The sequence below is a fragment of the Dermacentor silvarum genome, chromosome 1, assembly GCF_013339745.2.
Source record: "Dermacentor silvarum isolate Dsil-2018 chromosome 1, BIME_Dsil_1.4, whole genome shotgun sequence".
NCBI classification, from domain to species: domain Eukaryota; kingdom Metazoa; phylum Arthropoda; class Arachnida; order Ixodida; family Ixodidae; genus Dermacentor; species Dermacentor silvarum.
Window position 1 is genome coordinate 240,591,189 of NC_051154.1, and position 23,885 is coordinate 240,615,073.

At 40.6% G+C, this 23,885-nt stretch overlaps 1 protein-coding gene across 1 annotated transcript in view; it reads right to left on the reverse strand.

The window, feature by feature from the left end:
- The window catches only part of LOC119436990 (cadherin-23-like), an 80,597-nt gene that overhangs the window by 49,468 nt on the left and 7,244 nt on the right, over positions 1-23,885 (reverse strand). The window contains 10 exon segments of the mRNA XM_037704043.2: positions 99-234; positions 7,228-7,373; positions 10,113-10,239; positions 13,602-13,780; positions 17,629-17,701; positions 17,806-18,048; positions 19,151-19,400; positions 21,325-21,392; positions 21,503-21,658; positions 22,728-22,895. Of these exon segments, the coding sequence (XP_037559971.1) occupies positions 99-234; positions 7,228-7,373; positions 10,113-10,239; positions 13,602-13,780; positions 17,629-17,701; positions 17,806-18,048; positions 19,151-19,400; positions 21,325-21,392; positions 21,503-21,658; positions 22,728-22,895 (1,546 nt within the window).

A 23,885-nucleotide genomic window follows, 5' to 3' on the forward strand; every position in this document is an offset into this window, starting at 1 on the left:
GACACCTTTTCTAAATAAACATAACAGCTGTATTTCCTAGCTTCTAAAAACCTTTTAAAAAGAAACACATGCATACATGCATTCACACACACACCCACCTGTAGTTTTCTGGGGCTGAATGGCACCATTTTGATCAACAGCAGCCACATTAAATGTAATTACTGAAGCTGCATTGTAATCCAAAGGGCTGTTTACTGTAATTTGGCCAGTCACTCCATTGATGCGAAAAGCATTCTAGAGAGACAAAAGGCGCATTAAATTATGATCTTAAATTAATTTCTGAGTAGTACTTTCTTGAGTGAATTCTCTATGTAAAACATGGCAATATGTATCACAGTTGCACATAATTTCACATGCAAGCCAAACAGCAGTGACAAGAACAAGGAAATACATGTTCTTTATGTTTTGCATTGCCCAAATACAAATACCACCCATATGTTAGGCATTAAGATAAATTTATGAAACCAACACGATGACCTTTATCTGGTAGACTTCCCACTGTAACACCTGATCATAAACTTAAAAGCACAGAGATCTCTTTCTTAGCTGTTGAAAGCATCCAGAGGTTATATGCACATCTGTTGTGAAAGTCCACATGCCAGGGACCAGAATTCATTTCTCAAAAGATAGCCTTTATTCACTTGCATTGCTAGACACCTTCAGAAAAACAAAAATGTTGCAGTTTCACCACGAAGGCGAACTGAAGCAGTGACAGCGATAGTTTGCATGGTAATATGCACACTGGATCTCACCGTGTTTCACACAGTACCAGTTACAGAAAACATTTAAAGTGGCACCAAAACAATCTGCTCAGAAGAACCAGCGTTTGATTCCAACTCCTTCGTATCCGTGTTTCCCTTTGTGCCATATGGTTTCCATTAACTTCGTTCACCTCAGTGCTAGTTTACGATTATTGCCTCATGTACTGTAATGCACATCACAATAGCTGCCTTGTGAGCAATCGTCACTTGTTCTTTGTGCTCACACTTGGTTCATGTTCTGGTGGCACAGCTGCTTGGAGTGCCAATTTTCAAAAGGGAAGGTTCCAGGTTTAAGATCCGTTGGGGTCTCCTCTCTTCAAACTATCGCATTTATTTACTATCACATTTATTTTATCGCCATAATGACAACACGACACTGATCATTCATCTCTGTCATTACCAACCAATTTTTGTCATTTAGTTAGCCCTGTACAGCCACAGCTGAATCCTCTCTATACCAGCAAATTTCCTAATGATAATGCTCTATGCCATCAAATGATCATAATGTTCTTCGAATGCCTCTCCACATGCAATGCCATAAAAGCGATTGCAATTCTCAGAGGCATAAACCACTGCAAGAGAGCTGTTTAAGAACAAGATCAGTCCTTGAGTGGTTCTTTTTTTTAGTGTTTGACTCTGAGCACAATATCAAAAACTATAACTCTGTAATGCCCAAACACAGTTGCTACAAGTGAAATGCATAATGTGCATGGTTTTGATGATTTCGAGATTACCATGTGCTACACTCAGATGGCCCCATTATACAACAATGTTATATTGCAATAACCACTAACATAACGCAAAGGTAAAGATATAATTTGCTTTATGATAGTGCTACGTAGAATATGGCACTGAGTCACCTAGACAAACACAAATTAGGAGCGAATATTTTCTCTATGAAGTCACGTTTTGTTAAAATGGACACTTTGGTTCCTGACAAAGAAGCTGTCTACAATGCAAGTCATCAATAACAATAAGCATCAACAATACAGAATCTCGTTAAACAGAACCTCAAGATACCTGAGAAATATGTTCCGATAAACAGGAGTTCCGTTCACTGAGAAAGATGTGCAGGGTGCAGCACTGTATGCCATACAGTGCCGACACTTAAAAATGTTAGGCATCAAGAAGTGAACGTAGTAGCCAGATCGTCCCATGGTTTGACTATAACTATAGGATTGACTTCTGGATTGACTATACCTATAGACTTCATTAGTTTTGGTTTGAAGGAGGCACCGGTGACGTATCAAAGCAAAAACATTGCTCTTATTGCTCAACTCAGTGGCTGAATTAGTGCGAGGTCATACTGGTGGAGTCCAAGTTATTGAACGGCACACTGTAAGGCATCCAAAATCTTAAATTTCGGTCGTTATTATTTCAGCCGTCTATGGGGCAAGTGGCAGTGACTGCCAAAATGTTCAGACTGCACATGCTATGCATTAAAAATCAATCAAATTTTTTCTTGCTTGAGTCTTTACCACCACTTTTCAGGATAACTTTTTGCATAGACGACAGGTGTAAAAAAAAAATCAGGACCCGTATTCTCAAAAAACTAATTATGCTAGAATTGTTCCAAGTGCAAATTCAAACCAATCTTGATGCCAGACATAGTAGAGAGTTTTAGATTAGGGGATGCAAGCGGCTTGCGTAAGCAAAAACTAGGGGCCCCGGTAATGCACAAGCGTAGAGGGCCAATCTAAACCTCTCTATTATCAGAGATGGCCAGCCAAAGGCAAAGAGCCCTTACGAACAGAAAGCTTTGTGAATTGAGCCCCTGATCTTGGCTTCTTCTCAAAGGAATACTTCAAAGCTTGCTTCTGTGGTTTCATTTACAGAGAATTGCGAAAATTTTGGTTCCGATTAAAGAAAGTTTTCTTGCATTACACAAATACAAAACCTATCAATTTATATGCTGTTGCTTCATTTAACCAACAATTCCGTGTAAGCGATTTCAGTTTGCTGAGATTCTACTGTAGTAAAAAAAAGAAAGGAAGAATATGCATCCAGAAAAGAACATTGTAATTAAGAGGAAGCTTTATCTCTCGGGCTTCTACTTAAATACATGGGAATGAACGAATCATTTCTTTACATCCACAGAAACAGTTTTGAAGAGGTTTGTTCTATTTAAAATTTACTGACTGTTAGCAATATATACATATATATTTTTAACCATAACTTTCTTCACAAAAATTGCAGGAAATTTAAAAATAAGAAGTGATGCATCAAGTTTACTACTCAAACTCAACACTAGAAAACATAATTTTGTAAACTACATCTATTGGGATATCTAAAGCAGACAAAGCTGATATATTATATACCATTATACTATATTGACACGTGAACATGTTTATCCTTCTCGGGTGACCGCGTTTCACCGCCTAACAAATGTTATCGCTCAGCGCAGGACGCGCCTGCATGTATCGGAAGTTTCTCGAATGATATCAATGGTTCTATCCGCTGTCTGTTGTCACCGAATGTTGTGTAATCTGGTTGCATGTATGCGCGACGTGAATTGTGTAGCACTTGCTGGAAGACATGCGGGCACCAGCGATTACTCTGGAGCCTTCGATGACCGGTGTATAAAAGCCGACGTGCTTGACCCGCAGATCAGATTTCGACAATCGCCGACTGTGTTCACCGCTATCATTGTGCTTTGAGTGTAGCCTGTTTTTCTGGCCACAGATTCGCCCAATAAAAAGTCCATTTCGTTATTCACAGTTTTGCTACTGTGTTCTTGACTGTCACTATCACGTGACAATATGAATAATTTGTGAGCAGGACTTTTGCAAAACTCAAGTTAATGATACAATGATTTCATGTTAGCTAATACAATATAGACCACTTATAACGTAACCGCTTATAGTGCAGGACCGGATATAGTGTGGTCTTTTCAGACTCCCGTTAATTTTCCCATAGCTCTCTATGTATACAGGTATCGCTTATAGTGCAGTTGCGGCAGTGCGGCTGCCTGGGAATACAGAAGTCAGCGGAGACGGCGAACGCTCCCCTCAAACGGGCGCCCCAAGGAGTGCTCAAGGAAGAAAGAGAGACGAAGTGGAGGAGAAGGGCACGTGGTGCGAACGAACAGCCAGTGAGGCTGAAACCAGAATCTTGAGTCCGAGTCGTGAAATATCACGGCGCACATAGCGAGCGAGGGCCACGAAACTGCCAAGGCCGGCCTAGCTCGCTTCACGATAACGGCAGTAAACGAAACTTCAGGGAGCGGGCGGCGCCGGCACGGCACGGGGAAGGGCGCACGTAGAGACCATGGAATGTGAGGGAAGAGGGCGGCAGGGAAGCGGATTTCGCCTCGGCAACTCCGCCGCTTCGGTGGCTCCCCTCGCCCTCCCTCGTACCTCCCTCACTTTCGACTGTCACCGTGCGCGCCCGCCGCCGTGCAGGCACCGCCGCTACAGCCGGCCCGGCGCCAGCTCTCCGAAGTTTCGTTTTCTGCCGTTATCGGGAAGTGGGCGTTGGCCAGCCTGGGACAGCGCCGCTGCTTCCCTCTGTACCGTAGCCGCAGCGTGCAAGGTCAACACGTGACTAGAAAGTAGAGGAAGCATAAAGGAGAAAGAAGGGTTCACTGCCATTTTCTACGCGTGGCTACGGTGGCATGGCTGAGACGACGGCACGTACACGCATGTTCCGGCGCAACGCAGAATCGGCGACCTTGCCATTTGAGAGAGGGTGAAATTTCCGCCGCATTTTTTCGTTCTTCTTTTTATTGCTCGCGCACGACATTGAGGGGTCTCTCCTAAACTTTCCCTCTATGGCGGTGCCGGCGCAATGCCGGTCGGAGGCGCTGCCGCGTGATTTGGTTCGAATTAGCGAGATTCGAGTGTAAATTGAATGCAAACGTTCTAGCCGCATTCCTCGACTGTCGCATAACGCGTGGCGGCTCGGTGCACATGTTTTGCTTATGTGCGGGCCTTGAAAATTGTTGCTTTGGTTATAGTGCGGTACCGCTTATAGTGCGGATATTCGCGACTTCCGGCGACTTACGTTTTAAGCGGTCTACACTGTATACCATATTTGTCCACTTAGGGTAATCTATAAGACACAGTCTACACAATTGTGATATACCAGTTTTTTGTGCAGTTATAGAGTAGTAAATTTGATGCTTCAACTTTTTTCATTTAACAATTTCTGGAAATTTCTGCTAAAAAAATTGAAATGGTTCATCAGTTGGTTGGCCCAACGAAAATGTGTTAGCATTAACCCTTCGCTCAACGTTTAGCCGCCTCCTCTTGCCGTTTGAACCACTTTATCCTCAGCTTCTGCTCGTCGTAACTAGGCATCTGCATGACGTCTAGCCTGTTTCACCTCGACTTCTGTCTGAAGTGTAGCATGGTCCCACCTAATGGCTTAGACTGCTTCACTTCAGCCTCCCCTGTTAACTGAAATTGGTGTTTCTCCTCCGACTCTGCAGCATGCTTTCGGCGCTTCGCTTCAGCTGCTGCAGCCAAATGAGCTTTACAAGCTTTCTCTGATTTAGCCTGCCGTCGCTTCGCCTCGGTCTTGTTTCGGCGATGTTCCTCAGCACGACTTTCCATACCGCTCGTTGATGGCACTGCATCCATTTTAAACTGTACTCAAACACACGTGTCTTCACAAGACATGTCTAAGCCAGCAAAATGCCACAGGCAATCTGTCAAGTGCACCACAGTGTACCACAACGCAATTCGCTCCTCTTCCCTGGAGGTCTGCCAGCTGTGAGCGCCGAAGCGTGACATCACGCGCCAGCTGTATTCCTATTGGCTCCTAAGGTGTGACATTACAGCACCATGTCCCTCCTTTACACACCTTTTCTCACCTCCTCTCCCTCCTCCATTTATCCGCTGCACTTGCGACGTCACACACTTCCCTCCTCCTCTCCCATGCCATGAGGTAATTGACGTACATTGCCAGGTTTTCGTTCGCATGAACGTTCTAATACTGACTCATTAAAAATTTTGCTTCCATTAATCAATACAATTAAGCATTCTCTATGTAACACATTTCATTTAAGTCAGTTCAGTGGTTGTTGAATTCCTGTGTTTTACACTTGTTTGAATTAGGAAATCTGAGCTGGTCCAAGCTAAAGCTTCCTCTTCAGGTCTGTTTTTACACATAGCAGTGTGTATCAACCTTCAACAAAAGCTAGGCAACCTGAAGGCAATTTTTCTGGTCGTCCCTGTTCAACACATAAGTGGTGTGAACACTCAGATGGACTAGTGGCCTCCTACAGTTTCGCAGAAGAAATCCTACAGAGCCAAGTGTATTTAAGCCAAAATCTCTGGTAGGGCTATGTGTTCGCATGGTGACGCAGTTTTTAAAATCAACAAAAGTTCATTAATCAGCTTTTGATGCACAGTTATTTATGTATATGTAATACTAATCAGTTCATTGCAGACTTATGTGCTGTTATGGGCAAATGAAAATCCATACTGGCTGGACATCTTGCCACTATGAATGAATGAATGCCTAAGTGCACTTGATAGGCACACAAGTACATGACTGGGACAGCCTCGAATAGAACTTACACTAGTCAGTGTAACTAGCCCTCAGCACCATGAAGCAGAAGAGGGTACAGCAGATTTTTATACACAACATATAGCCCAATACTAGAGGTGCCGGAGTATGAAATAAAGCCAGAAATAAATAATGGCATACAAATTACGAGCGCAATTGAAAGATGACAATACAAACTGCTCAGTAAGATGCATCACAACAGAGTATAAAATGAAATTTAGCAATAAAATAAATTACAGCATGTTTATAGAAGTAAGCCTACATTGCTGCAAGCTCATTGTGTACTAACTCAAGCTCTATAAAAATGCAACAAAATAGTTCAATCTTGGCATTTAGTACATAAAAAGTACATTGGAACTACAAACGAAATTAACGCATGAAAATTTGAAAAGCTTCCACTCTCTCATTCAAGGCTGTTCTACACTCAAAATACAGGGCTTATGATGTTTGCACAGGGTAGTCAAAGTTCCCTTTATATTGACACTGTCCATATTAACGAAACTAAACTACCATAAGAGGCACACATCTATTTCACTAATTTTTACTACTTCCATTATCCATACAGCGAGTTTCCATATTAATAATGCAGTAAAAAGGTTTGGTGCCTGAAAAATTCCCCACACATTGTGTAGTCCATGATAACGAGGGTTGTAATTACATGGTATGGCTGTACATATACAACACACCACTATCCCGAAAGAGTTATTGGAGAAAATGTAATACCAAGCACCCGTTTTATATGCAACTAACTTCCAGTCATGTATGGAATCATCAGAAAGCATCACACTTCCCATAACCTTCTGACATCTCAGCAGCAGTGAAACTTAAGATGGGGGAATTTAAGGTTTATTTGAAACATTGAACAGATTATTATTTGCATTACCAGAAACAGTAAACAAAACATGGCACTGTGCATGCACACAACTCTGTGGTTGTGATTGTGTGATATACTGACCTTATAGTTATATGTGATGGTTGAAGTGACTAATGAACCAGTCTTGTCCCTTGCTATGATAGGTTCTTCAATGTCATACCGTACCTTGGCCCCAACATCAGGATCAACGGCAGTCACATTCAAGACCTCACGTCCAACTGGTAGACCTAAAGAAAAAAAAAAAGGAAAAAACCAAGGAAATGACAGCCAAGATAAGCCTAGCGCATTTTAAGTTCCTCGTCAGTTTCACCGTAAACAATGTTCTTTGCATCTTTTTTTCCAAAAAACAGTAGAAAAGAGTATGAAGCACAATTTAACGCACACAAGATCATTATTGTTTTGCTAAATAAATATATGGCTGTCTTTCTCTGCACTTACTCCTATTAGTGATTCAACAGTTGACAAGTTAGGCTCACTATAAATTACAGGCTACATTTTGGATTACAATAAGGGCAAAAACAATTCATTTTTCAGTGTGTTCTCATGCTTTATGATAATGTCTGCTAGTCAAATTTAGTTTTCGTAACTATAGTTTAAAGCTCAGTAAAGGTAACCATAGCGGTATACAGTATGTTCTCGTTATACAATGAACTCACTGTATTGAAATCTGCACTTGATAGGAAGTTTTCGGTGTTTCCATCTACAGTGCATGCATTTTAGACTGGTTTTTAGAACAGTGATACCAGACTACACTTAGTATGAAGTGTAGAGTGTACTAAAATTCTGCTGCATTTCCCACAAATAATCAGAAAGGCATGCCACTAACGGACGCTTGCAAGCACGAAGCCTTTGATGCAGCATCCTATAGGCAGTGAATGCAATACTGCAATGCAAATGGCTAGTTTATCCACAAATGACAACACCACTTTATAAAGGCTAGTTATTATGTGATCTTAATAATACTGATACTACGAAAATATAATCACAAATTCTGATGCTCAAAGTCCGATCCTTTGAAACTCTGAATAGTTCCTCATCAGGCTTCATTCAATCCTGAACACACATGCAAAGATAAATTCAAATGCAGACATTGCAAACTATATCTTCCTTTTTGTTCAAAAGTGCCCGGAAAACTCACACTGGCTTACTGTAAACATCCTTTTCAGAAAATGAATTGCAGGAAAATAAATTACCAGGTGCAAAAATTTGCATTTCCCACTCATTTTTGCACTTCATCCTTGTTGTGCATAGAAGAGGATCATGGGAATAATTTGTTCACATGCGCAATTTTGCAGTCTAATTAATGTTTCTTTTGACATATAAGTACATCTCAGTCAACTTTAACATTTGCAAAATCAAGCACTTCATCTCATGAGATTTAGTCATATCTGATCCCACGCAACACCAATTTATGTCTGAACATTTATCCCCTTTTTCAGCTGCTTCAATTTAACATATCAATGATTATGTATAAATTCTCAGAAGCATACATATACAAAAGTCTTACATTTGAAAGTTATGTAAATACTAGCTCCATTACATTTTCTGAATGTGATAACCTGCTTTTAACTCTGAAGTACATACTAATTATGAGAAGTACACTACTGCTTTAGATGGAATTAAATTATGGAACCTTACACCTTATTACTTGACAGCTACCTCCTCTGACATCTAACATGCATGTAATATATGGTAAATTGTAATCAGCCACAAACAACAAAAAAAAAGCAAATTACACTGCATTTACATGAAAATGCAGTTTGGCCAATTTTACTGAATTTTATGAGTGGTTCACAATGCTCTATTGGTGCTGGTATCTGTGGTAGAGGGGTACCCTCTGCGTGGTCCTCTGACTCAAAGCACGCACAAGCCACCATTGGAAAAGGACCTCCAGTGATCACCAATGCAGCATAGGATTCAATGTAAATCATCCTGTTCATTACATGCAGACAAACAGCGCAACTTTACATGGACGAAGAAAGAATAGAAAAGTTTTTCCACCATGCATCTATACCAACTTGCCAAGCATTTAACTTTTCACCACTGCCTCGTGCTACCGTCTCTGGAACAGCCTTCTGGATAGCATTTCGTTGCTGATAAATCATGACGCCTTTTGCACTAATTTGACGAAACATTTTTATTCACACTGATCCCAGTCATTTAGTACATGGTTACTTATCAATCCGATTACGTTTTCAATGCATTGTCGTGTGTTGTGCCTGTGTTATTTTTTTTTTCTTCTTGTTCGCTTTTTCAATATTATGCAATGTATAAAGTCCTATGTAATTAACTTTTTTTTTTACTTCTTGCTGTTTTTATGCAATGCTTATCTGTTCATTTCTTTTTCTTCTTTTTTTTAAGATATGTCTGGTTTTTCTTATATGCAAATTTCTTCGTTTTGTGCCAATGTTTGATTCCTTGTGGCATCGATATCTTTGAACCGATTGTATTGTATTGTAACATACGCCCCCCTCACCCTATGCCTCTTCGTAGGCCTGTGAGTTCTTTCTAAATAAAAATAAATAAATAAAATGTCAGCTGTTCATTGCTGGCCAATTTGAATTATGGAAGAAATATATGACCTCTTCAGTCATGATTTTCTTTGCAACTATGTTGTGAAGTTTCTATAGCTTTAGTCTAAATTGATTCAATGTTTGCCTTTATAGTGTCCATTTAACAAAACTTGCCATAGAGAGAGATATCAGATAATAAAGTAGCAACACAATACTCCCACTCTCTTGTTCATGCACACTTTCAAAGACCAGTTAATTGTGCTTTCATGCAGCAGTTGGCAAAGGAAAGGACTGCAAACTGTCATCAACCTATTCAGTGCGGCTGTCACACGCAGAAAACATTATGAGCCCATGTGGTCTAGAGCCTTACAATGGGCACAAATCCGCACAAGCTTGGAAAAGCTTATTACCCAACCTCATTACAACTTCCTAAAAAAAAAAAAGTGAACATACTTTCAGTAACCCAATGCACGTAACTGTCCTTTGAAAAAACAGGTGGCTTGTTGTTCACATCTTGCACAGAGACTGTCACTGTGGTAAAGGCTTTCTGTGGTACCACACCTCCATCAACAGCATACACCTGCAGATGTATACACACACACACATAGAAATGTTTTAATACAACAATTTCATTCCGTGCTCACACAACACTACATGGCACAAAGACACAACAAAACTAAGTAAATTGCTCTGGCACAGGCAATCACAATGCAGCAGTATATGAAAAAGATGCATGAGGACAGATCGTCGAGTATAATAGTGAGTTAAAAATTATGCAGATCCTATGCACTGTGGAAATCGGTGTACGCAAAGCTTTCATAAGCACTGCCTTGCACAAGGGAAATTCATAAGGGTGCTTTATTCCGCCTTTTTAGGCATGCATCCATGGCCTAATAGTTGGAGCATTGGGCTTCCGTGCTGGGGGAACCAGATTCGAAACCAACCATCGGACATGTAATTACAGTTAAACCTGGATATAACGAAATTGACAAATTCCCGAAAAACTTCGTTATAAAGAGGATTTTGCTATATGCAAGTTCGGCACGAAAATTTGAAAAAGAAACGCTTACCGTATTTACTCAATTCTAACGCGCCCTCAATTGTAACGCGCACCCGTTTTCCGTTTTCGTCGAAGCACTCATCCTTGGAATGTCACACCAGGTACTGGATGCGTAGACGCGTGTCGTTTCGCACAAGCACGAGGCATCGGAAACGAAGAGCGAGTGTCACGATGGCATCGTAGCGTCGTATAGTGTTACAGTAGAACCCTGCTGTTACGTTCCCGGGTGCTGCGTTTTCCCGGTTGTTACGTCGTTTTCGGCCGGTCCCGGCACAACTCTCATAGAACCCAATGCATTGGTAATCCCGCTGTTGCGTCGCAACTGTGGGACCGTTCCCGCATCATACGTTGCGAACTGCCACCCCGCGCCGGCCCGAGTGGCCATTTTGACTTTCATGTCACTTGGCTTGGTGGCTTGACGATAGCATTGGCCGCCCAAAGTGCCGGCGGCGAAAACTATGACGTATTTTGGTTTCTGCCAGCAAAAGTATGGCCCTTGAGATCCGTATTTGCTATCTAAAGATGGCGTCTATGACGCGTTGTGGCCCTAAAATTGGTTTTGGCTCATAGATGTTCCATATAAAGTCCAAGGGCGATAACGCAGTCGCCCCAAGCCGTATGCTGTATGTGTGAGTGAAAACGTGCGAGGGGAGCCAACGACCGCGTCTAAATCTCGCGCGCGCAAGAAAGAAAAGAAGGGAGGAAGTGCGCCTTCTTCCGTTGCGCTCGAGGCACCGGCGAGGGAGCAAGGAGGGAGGGATAGCGGGCGGCGTTGTACTGTGCTCTGGCATCAACTGCGTACTATGCAGCAGCGCGCGATCGCTGCGTTCGGGCAGGGTCTAGGCAGTGTAGGTGTGTCGGTGGTTCGTAGCTTTGTGCGTGCTGTGTGTTCACGGCGCTCAGTTTGCGTTGAAGCGATAGACAACAGCACGAAGGTCACTTCGCTCACTTCTGCAGCGGCACTTCTACACGCCACCAGCGTTTAACAGCGCTTGTCCGCGCTCATCGAGTGTGATATGTCACAGCGTCTGCCAGCGCGTCGGCAACATAAACTGGAAAAGGAGAGTGTCGGCTTGGCGGGCTAGGCCAGCTGCAGCAAGCAGCAGGATCAGGTTTGAATGAAGGGAGGGGGAAAGGTCACACCCGCGGCAGCAAGATCGCCGGGTCGAGGGATGCAGGCCTGCTTCGCACATGCTCACATGCACGCACACGTGCGCTCGCTTCGCATTCTGTAGCGGTGGAGGTGCTTCCGGTTGCTGCTCACGCAAAAATGACAAAATTGGGGGCAAAATCTCTAGGTTGTCGGTGGGGAAAATTCGTTATTTCGAGAGGCTCTCCCGCTGCCACTTCGTTACGTAGAGGTCTCAAATACATGTGCTTCTATGGAGTAACGGCAGGGAATAGAAAAACTTCATTATATCCAGGAATTCGTTATATGAAGGTTCGTTATAAGCAGGTTTAACTGTAATTTTTTTATTGAGCAACAGCTTCCCCTCGGCATTAATGTGCAGATGTGGAGTGCGCTCACAGCAAGTCAATAGCAATTAGAAACGGACACCAAAATGAAGGTCAAAACATTATGTCAGTTTAACATAAAGAACACTGTAATGTAAAAACATTAGCCCATACAATGCCAGAATATGCAGCACCCACACAATTCAGAAGTGCATTACCTCATATATCTATAGATGTAAAGATGATGAAACATGTTGCTGGGCTAGTAGGTGCATGTTTAATAACCAGGATTGGGGTGCAACAAAAGACGAGGGCGTCTTTCTATGTTGCTTCTGTCATCCCTTGTCTTTTGCTGTGCCACAACTCTGGCAAGTAAAGATGATGAATTGGTTGATATAAAAAAGTGATACAGAATACTGTTTTGTTTTAGCCAATATGTGCTTGGTGCTTTTTGCTATAATAACTGATCATTCTCTCTGCACTAAAGCAACAGTCAGACTGCGATATGTACCATAGTGAAGGGCTCTGGGTTAATTTCGGCCAGCTGGAAATTATTAACATGCAACCTAATCATACTAAACACAGAAAACATTCAAACACGGTAAATAGGCACTGTAACATTCCTCATCCAGTCGGAATGCAGTAGCCTCTGTCAAGAACAGAACATCTGAACATGTGCTCATCAACAGAACACTACAGGTGTCAGGTCAGCATGGTGGGTAATTTTAGAGTATGTGCAACAAAAGTGAGTCACATTATTTGCACATTTTTTCTTGACATTATTTAATATAATGGTTTCTATAGAATATGTGCGTTTTTAATGCTAGAATCCTCAGAAAGAGAGAAGAATTTATTTGCAGAAAGGCAGAGAGGTCGGCCTGAACTGTAGCTTGCTCTGGCCCACTGCTCTACACCGGGGAAAAGAGAAGGGAAGGAAAAGAAATGATGAATGATGGTATTGATGATGATATGAGAAGGAGGTGCTTATATACAAGTCCACAACGTTGCAGCATCTCCAAAGCCATGCATCTAGCTCTGTGGCCTGTAGAAAGGCTATAGCTGCACTTGTTGCCTGTTAGACCACAAAATCCCACAAACCACACTAAACCACACAATCTGTGGTCTGTGTCATTGAAATATTTTCAGCATAGCACTTTGATGCTCTTAATATAGTCACGTTTATGGGTAGCAAACTTTCATTTTTACACAACCAGCTTTCAATGTGAAGTGTTATTTCTTGCAGATTAACATAGCCATGTTTTCTGAAGCAAGAAACATAAACAGAAAATAGTCAAATAATGACCTGTCACTTATTTAACCTAAACACATAAAAGCCAGAACATTAAATTCAGCATGCATTTATAGGTATGCGCAGTATGCACACACAAAGCAGATAACAAGGAGCATGACAGACCCACAAAGCTTACCACAATGTGGTACGAGTCTCCATTCAACTCCCTGTCTAAGTTTGCATTCAATGATGTACCGAGGATCCCTGTCAGTTTGTTTAGAACAAAGTTGTCCCTGGCACCAGAATCAATGTAGTAGCTGATGTTGCCATCTGGGCCATCAGGGTCAGTGGCTACTAACTGGATAACAGTAGTTCCTGCAAAAAATGTGACACTGTTATGTATGACAAGAAAAACAAAGCCTATGAGAGTTACATACACCCGAAATGCACAGTGCCTTCGTCCAAGAATGACGTTTTATAAAAATAAGTAAAGTGCCCAGCTAACCGAGTTACCTAGAATGCCTCACAAGGTGGTATTGATGATGCCACTGTTTTTAAGGGGAGATTTCCACAATACGAATACAGGAAGGCATGAAATAGAATGTCTTCATTAATGTATTTTTGTTCACTACTGTTACAAAATAAGTAATGCAATGTTGTTTGATTCATACAATGCAGACATACTTCTTGTACTACAAAGGGTACTTCAAAAGTTCTGGGTCAAGTACGTGAACACTGCCCAGGTTAGTCTTATATGTTTTTCATAATGCACCGAGCATTTACATTTTTCGCAATGTGCTTGCGCTCACATAATCGCCCCACTCGGGCACCCCATAATTGCCTTTCGGACACCCTCTCACCACTAAGCTCTGAACCACTCAGCCCATCCTTGTACCGGCAGACGCTCCACAGGTCTGCTACAATTTGTACATAGTATCTTTATTTCAGCGAATTCTAAAGCCTCACGCTTAGCGAACCACCATCCGATCAGCCTAGTGCAGCCACTGCATATACTCAATGGGTCTTGTGACATCTTTGGCCCATAAGCCATGACTGTTGTGCTGTGGTGTTTCTTGGGTTGACAAACCCAAGATACATGTGGTGTATCTTGAGCTAATCTTGGGTCTTCCATACTCTGACCATCTTTTGTATGCTGCACATTATCGATGAGCATATCGTCATTTCCTGACTACCACTTGCTGTGTGAGCTTCGTGCAAGCCCAATTCCATATAACTACCACCCAATATGGGGCATCTGCCATGGCGAGAAAGCACTTAGTGGCTCATAGCTCATGGTTGAGAGGGTACCCAAAGGGTGATCACAAGGAGGCTATAATTAAGGCGTGTCCCACTGATGAGTGCTCACACATTTGACTCAACCCAGGGAAAAAGCAAGGTTTGTGTAGGAAAACAGCTTCGATGCGGTAACAGTGTCTGCCATGTTCTTGCCACGACAGTAGTTCCCAGAAATCAAACTTGGCAAACGACGCTCAACACGTGCAAGCAGGTAATTATGTGCAGGAAAATTGATCCCCACAACTATGATGGCATCACAACACATACATGCAGATACAAAAGTCACTGAATGCAAGCCAGAACTTTGAAACAGCCGGGGTCCTTTAGTACACACTTATCAGTGGAAACACAAAGGTGGACTGTATACAACAATACAGGTTCCCTTTACAATTTACAAGTCCTCTTTTACACAATCACTTTACAATTATTACTGCTTATTGATAACCAGCATGGTAAAACTTCTCCGCACATCTTAAAGTTCCATAAAGCGCCGGTGTGCAAGAAAACAAATGGTTGCCATGACCACATTCCTTTATTTTTTCTCGACGCATGATATGAAACCTATACTCCGTCCCTCTTGAACACACCTGCTCCTCAGCCACATGCAAATTGTTTATAAAAGACGACATGCAAAATTCTCAAGCTGATTTCTCTACACAGCTCAACCACAGCCAGTAAGATGATGGATCTCATGGTCAAACAAGGAGTAAGTTGGGGCTAAAGCACTGATTCCAAGAACAAGAGAAAGGCAAGTATGAATGTATTCCCTGCTTTGCGCACGCTGTGTGTACAAGCAACACTGTTTTAAAAATGGTGTTCAAATTGTGCGGAGAAGGCTGCTTACGGAGTTTTCCACATTTTTTATTGATGTTGAGACACATTCTTAAACACCTCCTTCATAATAATATCATTTGCTACTTCATTCACAATCATGCATGAGTTTCAAGTACACATCAAATGAGTGGATGACCTCATAGATGATTCACGTTGATACACATTAGATCCAACAATATGATGAAGGAACACAATTATTAATAAAGAAATTCAATTATTGTTGGTGCCATTTGTGACTGTACTTCCAGATTTCCACTACATGGAAACAATGACATAAAACAGGGAAAAGTGGTGGCATGAACATAATGAAACATGTTTCTTTCATTACCTTTTTCTAATGTTGTCACATACTGTAATTCACTTCAATTTTGGCTTCCTCACACCATGTTAGCAGATTTATGACGCAGTGTTTTTCACAACAAAGTGTGAGCTATGTACACCACAACACACATACATACACAAGTTCACACACATGCATGCCTACCCACACACATATTATAGAACAGGACAATGAAAAAAGAACAAAATGAACACAGTACTACTGTTCATTTTATCCTTCCTTCATGTGCTCTACAAAATCAGCATGGTCTTATCAATACTTATGGCAAGTGCAAAAGAAATAAAACATAGAAAAAACACTTTTTGCGTTATTAATTTTCCAACATGGTAAAGATATTACTTCTTTTTTAATTATGTAATGGGCTAAAATAAATGAGGATAGAAAAGGATGGCTAAGAAGGTACAAGACAAATATGGCAAACTGCCACATTTATTTTGCATCTCTTCAAACACATATAAATGTTCAGAACCTTGGTATATTTATGATGTAATCATAAGTGCTCCTGAGAAAATTTAAGTGCAAAAGACAAATGCAAAACAGCTCTGATTGAGTGAACTACGTGACAGGACAAAATAACAGCTGCTCAAGAAAAGACTCTACTGTTTGCAAATTTGTGAACGTGCTTGCACATGTTAACGAAACTAAAATATGAGCATGAGAACAGGATGGCCTGAAGAAATGCTCTTTTCTACATCCTCCTTTCACTATATCAATAATTTTTTGTAAGGGTAACACAGATTGACAATAATGAGGAAAAATTCAGTTTACAGTTTCATTCATACATCTTAAATCTCATTTAAAATGTGCAATGTGCGCTTCAGTGCACTTAGAACAAAATAAAAAAAAATCAGGATAGTCAAATTCCCATAAAAAGCTTCATTTTTACTTCTGCACATTAATAACTGAACACTTCGAATTATTAACCTGGAACCCTCGCTTGATGTCGCGCCCAGCACCAAATCATTTTTTATTTCGCCCCCTTCATTGCATGTCATGACATGCATGACATACAATGTTGCGGCAACATACATCCTGTTTCACAGCGCAGCAAAATGATTCATACAGTATATTTGAAACAGCGCATGAATTAAACTATATTTCAATGTCACAGCTAAAGAGAAAGTACCTCAGAAGGATCCCTTGCTAGCCACAACACTAATATGGTTCAAAAAAGCTAACTCTTCACACAAAACTCCATATGTAATAACCAACGCAGTATGGGTGGCATTTAATGGCGCAAGGAAAGAATGCGGTAATGCCCCCAACATGAGCAGAAGTGGCATAACGTATGCAGCTTTGCAAAATGGCTGTACAGTATGCAGGCTACTCATTTTGTGACCATAAGTGCTAAATCATATATTAGTAAAGATCATGATTATATCACCATTTTAATGAATAGCATGATTATACTATAAAAATTGTAGTAACTCTATTATGCAACTTCCTGCTCTTACAGCTTACTCAATACAAAAGCCTTCACATGTTTATAGAAAACAAAGAAAACCACAAGGCCAGACAGGGAGAAAGCAGGACCAGTGATTAAACAAGACTAGCGTGAAAGCAAGAATAGTGCTCATTTTGTTTCCTCCAACCCGCCCTTGTGTTTGTTTTTTTGTTTTTGATTTCAACACTACAAACTTGTGACGACGTCATATGAACAAGACTGAATGTCAACCCTTATCAAATGCAGACAATCACTGATATACAATCACTGCTAGCACGCATATTTAAAAAAAAGAAGTGATATTCTTACCTGGCTTAGCATTTTCGTTGACACTAGCTTTGTAAGGAGCATTCAAAAAGTAAGGGGCACCTTCATTTTTCCTCTGAAAATTTAACACAGGGAAAAGTGAGCATGCCAGTGTCAAGAATACCTGCAATTTAAAAATTAAAAAAAAACTTACTCCACCTCATCAGCAAAAGTTCTCACCTTGAGCCGAATAATGAGCGGAATTTCTGATGCAAGTCGTGGTTCACCAAAGTCGGTGGCCTGAATGATAACCTCAAATCGTGTGGCACCATATGGAGCTGCAGTGATGTTCAGGCTTCCCAAGAGTGAGAGCTCACCAGTCTCAGCATCAATAGAAATCACTTCTGGGTGAGTGAGGTTAGTGGCTTTGATCATGTACTGCACACGACCATTGCCTTGATTAGGTCCATCAGCATCTGTGGCCTGCAGACAAAAAGGCAGTATTCACCAAAGCCATTCAATAACATACTGCAAGAACACCATAATCATAGCTGATACAAGCAAAGGAACAACACCAGTGAGCAATAAGAAGACAAATCCGAAGAATGCTTGCAATGTCAAAAATGCAATTCCCCTGCACAACAAAATTTCTCACGTCATTTCTACACACAGCAAATACTCAGAAAAACCTGGGGACACTGAAATAGACAGTGAAGCTATGCAAGTCAAGTGGACATTGTCTACATGTAGAAGAACATAGTTCTGTTCTTTTTCATATCTGTGAGAACGTTTTAAAACAGCTCTTTTACATTTCCTGTGTTTTACCTTTCTCTTTGTGGCTGGTTTATTATTATATGCTGTGCAACAAAACACAACTAGCATCACATTTTTTTTTTAAGCTATAGCTTCAAATCCACTACTAAGCAGCATAAGATTGTTATATTTGTGGCACCACGTGGCTGAATATATGGCTACGCAGCATGCTACTACTGATAAATCTCACTCAAGTGGCTCAAGATATAGCCGATTACACCACACCGCAACATGGAAAAAAAGGTAAAACAACAGAGCTTGTAGTTCTGACTGCAGTTACTAATGCTCATTCTAACTGTTGCCTAATTTTTCCTTTGTGTTGTAGATTTACTTATACAATATAGTTCAGAGTCATGTTGCTGTGCACCGCATCCGCCAAAAGTATTTCGTAGCAATTCAGTGAGGCAAAATTCAAGAACCATCACATAAATTCCATGTATCCACTCCAGACTGCAGCTGTCAGTAAAACAGAAGCTCCACTGATTGTGACAAGGTTTCTAAACCCTGAAACCATCATATATTCCTTTACAACATTTCATAGTCTATCATCAAAAAGCATGAAAATATACACTAGTATACAAAGACCAGCTTAGATCTTTTTATAGCATCAAAGTACTGTTAATGTGTTTTTCAATAGTGCACTCCTCTAAAAGATAACTGCTGAGCTAGTTCGCCTTGCATAATTCTTCAAGTGAATTAGCACTGACAAACACATAAGAAGTCAGATGAACACATGTTTAAAGACTGACAACTCTCCATCATTTTCACATACCTTAACAAAGACAGGCGAGGCAAACTCAGTAGCATCCTCCACCAAGTCTACAAGATAGCTGTCCTTGGTGAACTTGGGTGCATTGTCATTTACGTCCACAACTTGTATAAACAGGTTCACAGAGGACACCTTGCCACCTCCATCTTGTGCCTCATATGTGAAGGAGTAGTTTGGAACACTCTCATAATCAAGGCAGCCATTTTTGCATGAGGCAATCTTGATACGGCCAGTATCTTTTTCTACCATGAACCTGTGTAAGAAAAACAAATGTGTCTTACAAAAATGAAGCATCATTACAGAAAAAGAAAACATACATTAAATACAAAATGTGCATCCTATTTTTAAAACAAATTTTTAAGGTATGCAACAAGTACTTCCAACAGGCTGCACTCAGATGCCTAAATATACTGAAGCACACCAAAGGCTGCTAGGCAAAGATTATATTCAAGGCTACTATAACAAACTTACAGCACATTACTGCAACACACATGTGTAATTACACATGAGGAGGACATCATCTATTGCATTACTAGAAAGCAATATACCAAACATGTAAATGCCTAGTAAAGCTGGGTACCTTTAGAGTTAGAGTTAAAGCTGGGTACCTTTAGAGATAATAGGGGCTCAAATTATGTGCCAACTAAGCTTGTACACACAAAAACAATATTTTCTCACTTCCTTTAAGACTGAAGAAAACAGGGCCTAAAGTAAATCTAGAGTTAGGACCGGAGTTTAAACAAGAGCCCTCCTAAAGTTTGCAGTGAGAAAATAAAATATTTGCAAATAAATGCATAAAGGATCATTTTCACCCTTACCTGTTTTTTTATAGCTGACCTACCAGCTCATGCTGAAGTAATTCGGGTAGGCTGCATCAGGGGTGCAGCCTACCCGAATGCATGTTTTCGTTACATTGGTCTCAGTTTTTCTAAAGACATTCAGCGTCAAAGGAAAATGGTCTCACTCTCAAGACTCTTTCATAAAGGCAGTATATATCCACATGAGAAACACACTACCTAGCTGAAAATACACAGTAGTTCCTCCAAAAAGGCTGTTCATTAATCATGTTCCACACCATCAAAGCTCATAATAAAGCAGTACTGTGTAAACACATCGCTCTAATGCTAAAAAAAGCTAGTCATTAAGAAGTGAAAGCATCTCTTGGCACTAACATCAGACTCTACATTGGACTTGTGCTAATTTGATGCAAGTTAATTCAGTTAGTTGCTTAACTTGACTGCACTGAAAAGTACCAGCTAGCAGCTACGCATTTTTATAGGCCAAGCCTTCATATACTATCCCAACCTAAAACAATGGCACGTGTTAAACAATTCAGCCTTGCCTGATTTGTGCACAGGCTTACATGCACTGCCCTCGGCAATTTAAATATCACCCCAGAGTGACTACCAGGGTATTGAATGCAATGTTTCTGGGCAAGAGGACAAATACAATAGGAGGAAAAAAGAGTGCAGCCAAGGAAACTCAATCTTACACTTAAACTGAATAACTGGCCATGGACAAGGAAAAAAGAAATATTCTCGCCAATATCCAAACAGGACAGCAATAGCATGCACACAGCAGTCACTGCATTTGCTTTGTCTGTTTTTACAGTGGGAGGCTAGAGCAGGAAAAACAATACAAGGGTCTGAAAGACGCTTATTTACAAGATGGCTTCAGGAGGCAGCAGTGTCATTGAAGAGATGGTACCACCTGCCAAGAACACTGACCTTTCACCAAGTCACAGCAACATCTCATTAGAAGGTATCATCAATGTCAACAGGAGTGTGAAAGTGCACAGTTCTGTGAGATACTTAATGGTTGGTTGTCCCCAAGCACCAAAGGAGGTGTACTCACTGCTGCAGAGATGTACGTACTTGCTTGAGGGCCATGCCAAAATGGTGTTTAATTAGATGAACGGTGCTGTGTTATGCATGAACGGTTATTACATGACCGGTGCCAGTGTTATGTTAGCTCAAGCATGTGTTTAGGCACAAACAACAGCAGATGACCGTAGACTAGACTACTTGGCAAATAAAATGGCTGAAATTTTAGGCAGCATTATGCTCTTTCTTTTAATTAGATACACCAGATAATTTAATGAGTTCATGCAGTACAGTCAAGGTGTAATTAACAGCAGTCAATAGCTCAGTAAGCTAGAAAGAAATGAAGAAACCTACTTTTCTGATCCGTAGCCTTTCATAGAGTATGAAAGTTTCCCAAATGGTCCACTGTCAGCATCATGTGCCTGAAACAAGAAAAAAAAAAATCACACAGTCAGCTATCCATTTTTATACTGCCCTGCTAAGTCAAGCAGCTGACTCAGTGAAAGCTGGATGCTACATTTTTCCTTCCTACCTCAAGAGAGAAAATGGTCATTCCATTCCTTGCACTCTCAGGTACCTGTATCAGGTATTGCTCATTCTCAAACATGGGCCCATTATCATTGGCATCAGACAGAGCTACAGTAACAGTGGCACTTGCAACTTCAAATCCATGCTGTGATGCAACAACCTGCAACGAACACCAAAGCAGAAACACAACACTTCCGTAAGTATGTTTGCACTGACCATGTAATACAGCTTGGTATCCAAAGTCAACATAAGGTTAGAAAAATACCCTCTTGTAGACACTTTCAGACCTAACATTGTAGCATCATTGCATCTTTTTGCTGCCTTATGATTATAGTACAACTCCTTAAACATTCATAGTGGGCTGAATGTGCAGAGTACATATTAAGAAAATTAAAATTCATGCATCAGCAAAAGTAAAGCACAGAGCAGAGACACAGTGAATTAATGCTACATTAAAGCACTGATGCATCAAAGCAGCAAGTTTGCTGTGAGGCAGAAGCAGCATGCCAGTAAGTACTTCCTATTTAATATTTAATATTTAGATCTTATGCTTGCCTAGCAAACAAATATTGAAAGACAAATATGCACTTCCAAAAATGTTATTTTTCTCCCACAGCCTATCATGAACGTCATGATGAATGAATGCCTGATGAAATTTACCAAGTTTCTTGATCATAACATAATGAGTATGAACACCAGTTATTTATTCCATTTTCATATTGAAGGTATGACAAATATGAAGGTCATGTGAGGACAAATTTTTTTCACTTTTTTTTTTTTTTTTTTTACAATACTGACATTTTCTTGCAAGATCATAGCAGGCAGGTAATTTCACATTGAGTAGTGCCTCAGAAGGCTGTAGGATGTTGATGGAGGAAAACAACAATAATAAGTAAACACTGTCTAATTTTGGTGACTGCATGACAAATAACCATTCCAATGTGCACAATGAAACATACATAAATAAGGGCATCATTAATGACATAGCCATGATTGCAACCTGCAGCATTTATTTTTCCAGAAACAGTGCAACCACTCAACTCCCTTCTGTCTTTTCCCTTTTTTTTTTTTTTTTTTGAGCCTACTAACTGCACTGAACCTGTGGCACACTATCAGCAGGAAGCATGGCAGACAGTCCCTTAACGTTCTTGTAAATCCTGTAGGACTAACGATGTATACAACTTGTTTGTCATGCACTGTGAAAGCAGGATTTTCTAGCATTTTCTAACCTCAAACACAAACATGCGGGCATTTTCATCTTCATAATCAAGCCGGCTAGCATCAGCAACTTTGATGAGCACAGGAGTGCGACCGACTGCTGATGGTGGGTACACAGAGAAGACTCCATTGGAGTTGTTGACATTTCGCAGGGTCAGGCCAAATCTTGCATTTTCACCCTGTCAACAAGAAAAAGCTTTCAAATATCACACTGCAAGTGGAAAAAAAATTTGAGATTATGATCATTGCGTATTCATCAGCACCTTACTATAAAATTGTAAACAAAAAATAATTTACGTATTTGATTGTCCTAAAGTAGTACCAATTACAGTCCAATGTCCAAGCTAATGTACATTTGGTTCACGCTAAATCATTCAAGGTCATTGGCAAGCCTCTGAGCGCCTCCTAAATAGTTTACTATAATAGCTCTTCTACTGAATAGTTTTGGTTTCATATTATATATTATATAAACAAACTCGGTTAACACCACTGTTTCCTACCCAGGTACACAGAAAATATGCATTTGCTTGTAAATATTTGTTTGTTTGGTCATGCCATTGAGCAGCACACTTGCATTCATCTGATGCAATTATGGCAAGCCACATAGATTGTTTCAAAGTGGCAATGTAATAAGTTAGAATGTTGGAAAAAATTCTTACATAATAATACAGAAAATTCAGAATGAACAAGGTCTGCTGGTAGGGGTTAACATGCAGTGGCCTCTACGATAGAGCTATAGTGAGGAACATACACAGATATCTTAATACAGAAATTGCATTGTATTGGATAAAAATAATCAACCTATCTTTAGATCTGTATCTCAAATACTTTTCAACTCTGTGTTGCATCTGTATCATGATACAATTTCAAAGCATGTTTGCCCAGCTCTGTGTATCATGATTTATTTAAATTTGTCCTAAGAAAGCCTGCAAACACTGTAACCATTCCACCCACATAAAGCGCACATAAAGCACACATGGCTGTATGCAACCAAAGAAACCTTTGCCTTGAGAAGAAAGCCTTAACAACTATAGTGCCCTTTTCGTGCATCCCCTCAACATAAAGTGCAAATGACTGGAGGCAGTGATTGCATTATTAACCATGTGCTAAGGAACATATACCAGCTGTGCCGCCCTGCATGCAAGCTGTTGCATTCCTTACGACATTTA